The sequence below is a fragment of the Pinus tabuliformis genome, chromosome 1_2 (assembly GCF_031772625.1).
Source record: "Pinus tabuliformis cultivar Carrire ecotype Pingquan chromosome 1_2, CPIR1, whole genome shotgun sequence".
Classification (NCBI taxonomy): Eukaryota; Viridiplantae; Streptophyta; class Pinopsida; order Pinales; family Pinaceae; genus Pinus; species Pinus tabuliformis.
The window spans coordinates 898,482,877-898,487,514 of NC_142298.1; the positions used below are offsets into that span (position 1 = coordinate 898,482,877).

The 4,638-nt window shown below is 35.3% G+C and overlaps 1 protein-coding gene across 1 annotated transcript; it reads right to left on the reverse strand.

The window, feature by feature from the left end:
- Nucleotides 1-277: 277 nt before the first annotated feature.
- LOC149208845 (alpha-galactosidase-like) lies at nt 278-3,689 on the reverse strand. Its single transcript, XM_089394158.1, has 15 exons — nt 3,486-3,689; nt 3,296-3,354; nt 3,128-3,184; nt 2,971-3,005; nt 2,735-2,838; nt 2,558-2,633; nt 2,412-2,470; nt 2,250-2,315; nt 2,059-2,142; nt 1,883-1,947; nt 1,682-1,764; nt 1,375-1,465; nt 1,233-1,282; nt 845-985; nt 278-651 (listed from the first exon to the last, which is right to left on the reverse strand). Exons 1-15 carry the CDS (start codon nt 3,602-3,604, stop codon nt 556-558), a joined length of 1,185 nt encoding a protein of 394 aa, XP_089250284.1. The 5' UTR covers nt 3,605-3,689; the 3' UTR covers nt 278-555.
- Between the last annotated feature and the right edge of the window lie 949 nt (nt 3,690-4,638).

The window sequence follows — 4,638 nt, forward strand, 5'->3', positions numbered from 1 at the left end:
ATTGTTTATCATGATAGGTGAACTACTGAAATAATAATATCACATTTTCATACTAGTGATGACATCACACTTGTCCAATACGCTTACCAACCAAAACGTTCGGTGTCCAACCTTAAGTTGAAAACTCAACTTTCACAATCAATATTTAGAATTTTGGACATTATCTTTCCCTTGGTGAAATTTTGGACAATTAATGGAATGAAATAATTAAAGTGTGAAGCATGTTTATGGATACGAATCTTGACCAAAAGAACCAACATAAACATGGGGAAGCTCGTTTAATAAAATTCCCAATATAAACATTGTGAAACTTGTTTAATAAAATTCAGAACAACATGTTTACGTTTAGCTTTATTGTTACACTATCTTATTCTCATGCAATTCGAGATTATTCAACCATCCAAGCTTCATGCGTTCACCATTGGTTGTGCATGAAACTGATACAAATATGCTTGAAAATTACAGAGCATACGTTACAAAGGATATATGTTGGATAATTTAAACTGTAAACTGTAGTTCCCTTTATAATTCTTGTTCTTGAGCTCTGCTGTGAATTTAGCCCGAGATAACCGTTAGAATATACATTTTGACGTCGTGTGAATCAACAGTTGATGTGAGGCTGCCTTGCGAATTTGATGGGAGGTATGAATGCTGCATTGTTAAAAAGAGAAAAGCTGTCATAATTACTCCATTACCTAACCATGAGCATAATCAATTTTTTATGTAAAACCAAGAAAATGATGTTTGCTGATGCCTTAAACGAAAAATTGTATCTTTGTTTATGTTCGGTAATGACTTTGGTCGTGTAAAAAAGAAAAATAATACAAGGAGGAAACATCCATACAGCCCACAGGTCTCTAGCTTGAACTATAGCGTTCGAGGAAAGCCCAATGTCTCCCCAGTTGGCAGTTATAGAAGCTTGTGAACCGCTTCTGTTCCACAGGATTACAGCAACTCTGTTGTTGGACAGCGGCCCAGCCCAAACCTGCAGTTATTTACATGTTCCAAAATATATTTTTAGAGAAATTGTCAAATTTACGGTACATATATTGACATTAAAGGCGCAATAGAGAGTGCCTAAAAAGCATGACAAAGAAAGCGCATAAAAACTGTACATATGCATCGACATAATATGATATCTTACAATCTTCGCTCTTACTCACTGGTACATGTGGTACATAGAATGCTGAGACAGACAGAAATTAAATATTCAACATACAAGAATTATGTACCTCAAGATCCCCTTGCTTGTTTACTTTTTTCCCTTGAACTCCTAGTGGGTCTGCAGAAATCCAAAAGCGCTGAAACATATAATAAAAGTTGAAGCTTATAATAGTGAAAAGTCATTCTTCCAAATGATTTTATAAAGCTGACCTTGGTTGACACTAATGACTTCACTGTTGCTTAGAATCTCTAATGTTTCTGAGGTTGCAGACGTTATATCGCATCCAATCAACAGCGGTGCCTGCAGGATATAAGATTATCAACTAAATCATCATGAAAGAGTGAAATTAAATTGTTAGATTTTTCTTACAATTCCGCTATGTATACTCTATATTGGTCTGTTATTTTTCCTATTCTGTTTTGTTTTAGCCTCCTTTTCTGCTCAGCAGTTGTCATAAAACAGATATTATTGAATTCCTAGTTGTTTATTCAGTTATACATGCGCACCCTTTGTTACCTTCATTAGAGCCCATATGCTGAAGTGCGACCGGTATTCCACAGTGTTCATATTGCCATTTCCAACCTCCAACATGTCAGGATCTAATTCAGGCAATGACCAAAACAAACATAAATTGGAAGTAGACGTTGGAATTTATATTGATATATTAGCAGAAGCACCATGACGATTTATATACTGTCAATAGGGCTGTTAACTTACCATTCCATCCACCAGCCCCTGCATAAGATGCCCACTGGTCATTCTGGTCAGCCCTAGATGTCATGCTGGAAAAAACAAGCCACAGTCAGAACACTCATGAAAGGTATTAAATATATAGCATACATATGAACCTATAAGAGAATAGACTCTGCCTATCAACCTATGATGTCCTTTACCTATCCCAATTGTCTTGAATGTCTCCTGTAGTTCTCCAGCTATTTGCAATTTTGGGTGCCCAAGTTGCAGGATTATTGTCACCCCTGCAGAATCAAACACAGATGTAACATCTAATTCGCAGAAGAAACCAAACTTCTAAGGGATCTTTCTCGTTTGATTAAAAACAAGATTAGTCACAAATGTATCTTACCATTCACACATTGAAAAGTATATAGTACGGCCTGCATTATTAAGAGCTTGGCTCATTTTTGGGTACCTGTATATTTTCCATAAAATTCAATTGCCATACAAGATAAAGTTTAGATAGATCTATGAAGGCTTGTTGATGAAACATAGAGCAAATAATAAATACCTGTCCTGAGGGTTTGAGCCATCATTATAGCAGTTATCATATTTCAAATAGTCTATTCCCTGAGAAATCATCCACATCTTAGCCATTTAATTTTCAGTATTGCACCCATAATGAGTTGAAAAAATGGATTGACATCAGGAGCTTACCCATGAAGCAAACGTTTTAGCATCTTGTTCCTCGTGTCCAAGGGAACCTGGCATGGTTTTACTACATGTATAATATCTGGCAAAACATACCAAACACAAAATCAAATTGAATGCACACTTAAAGTTGAAACAACAATCAATTAGATTTTTGATAAAGTAAAGAATGATTAGACTGACCCGGCGTCAGAATATATTCCAAGCTTCAGTCCTTTAGAGTGTACGTAGTCTGCCAGAGCTTTCATTCCCGAAGGAAACGTTGAGGTTTTCGCAACCAGGTTACCCTGATAATCCATAGTCTCACCTTTCAATTAATCAAAACTTTTCGATCCAATTAAAGAATTTACAAGTCAAAAAAACAAGTGAAGGAGCGTTATAATTCTATTCTCTTTGTCGTGTTGAATCTATAACGATACCTGTGCATCTCGGTTCAGTTCACCCCAACAATCATCTGATAGTCCATTAATACAACCACGGGTTTAACACTTGAGAACTGACTGTTAAATTATTGGTACGTATATACGATTATGCTTTCTACGAATTACAGTAAAGATCTGTATTAATATCCGTTACCTATATTTACATATTCATATCCAGCATTCGATAATCCGGTGGAAACCATTGCATCAGCTGTACCACACAAATTCATACGAAGGTACCCAATTCAAAACTTATGTTAGGATAACGAGGACCCAAAAGCTATTCTAAGAAAAGTGTCTTCCATGGAGATAAGCAACCTACCTGTTCCACGAATAATATTTTCATCAATGTTGCAGCCGAAGTGATTCCAGCTATTCCATCTAATCACAAAGCATACCCACGTCTATATATATAAGTCTCTGTGATATACTACATAATTATATCAAATCAGAATTGCCAATAAGTACATCAAATCAGAATTGCCAATAGCATATTATTCAGAGGACGTTACCCCATCTGAGGCGTATTGCCAATCCCATCGGAGGATAAATGCCTATGAATTGGAAGACCTTCACTGGTCCGATCCCATAAACCCATTAGAAAAAGAGTCACAAGAAAAACAGATACCATCTTGAAGGAATAAACTAAAGAATTGCAATAAATCTGCTGTTGATCACAGGCCTAAGTGGCTTTATAGATTTTATGTTCCTTGACTCGGGCATCTTCGTGATATTTTGTTTGTATTTTATCTTTTGGCTTGATTGTGAAAGGGCATCTTCCACATTAAATAATCTTAACCGATGACACATACTGGATCGTCACCATCCACATTGTCTAAGAATAACAGTTATCACTTTTCTAACTCCCCAATTGGACATCACCAAACAACGTAGAGTAATAATAATATATTAAGTAATATCAGGTAATATCTATATGACATAAATTGTTAGTTTTGCTGGCTCCCATTTATACTATACGTGTCAGAATAGAAAACTGCTATCGCTCTACCTTCCCAATTGGACATCGGCCAACAACGTAGAGTAATATTAATAATATATTTAGGTAAGATCTATATGGATTATATAGATTGTCATTTCTAATGACTCCCAGTTCCACTATGCGTCTCACAATAGAAATCTGCTATTGCTTCTCCGTGAAATCTGCGCTTGTCTGTGTCACATCCCGGTAGATAACCCAATCCATCGAATAACAGCCGACAAAATCTGCGTCGATTCTTTACCCATTGCAAAATACAGCAGACAAAATCTGCGTTCATTATTTACCCAGTGCAAAATACTCTCGTAATTGGTTTGTATACGAATGCTCTCAACAAACGTTTCTTCTTCCTTGTTTAAAAGTTTTATCTAAACACATTTATGTTAAGGTAAAATCGTTTTTATCAGTCATGACTACTGGTTTCGGATCTAAATGTTTTCCTATTTTTGCAATTTTCTATAAAATTATTTTGTACATACATTTAGAAGATTATTGAGTATAGGAGTGTTTAACACTCAATATCTACATAAAGTATCACTGTACATATTTGTGGTTATGTATTTATTATTGCAAATGTTCATATTTGTGGTTATGTATTTATTATTGCAAATGTCAAATTGATTGGACTTTTAAATCATCTATAATTTATGAAAATGGAAATAATAGAA

Bases quoted from the DNA above. Each gene is read 5' to 3' on its own strand.
- LOC149208845 (XM_089394158.1), bottom strand. From the start codon at position 3,604: ATGGTATCTGTTTTTCTTGTGACTCTTTTTCTAATGGGTTTATGGGAT. The intron at 2,143-2,249 runs GTAAGATACATT...TTGATTCTGCAG, and splicing joins TACTTTTCAATGTGTGAATG to GGGTGACAATAATCCTGCAA. The intron at 1,765-1,882 runs GTAAGTTAACAG...TGCCTGAATTAG, and splicing joins AGGGGCTGGTGGATGGAATG to ATCCTGACATGTTGGAGGTT.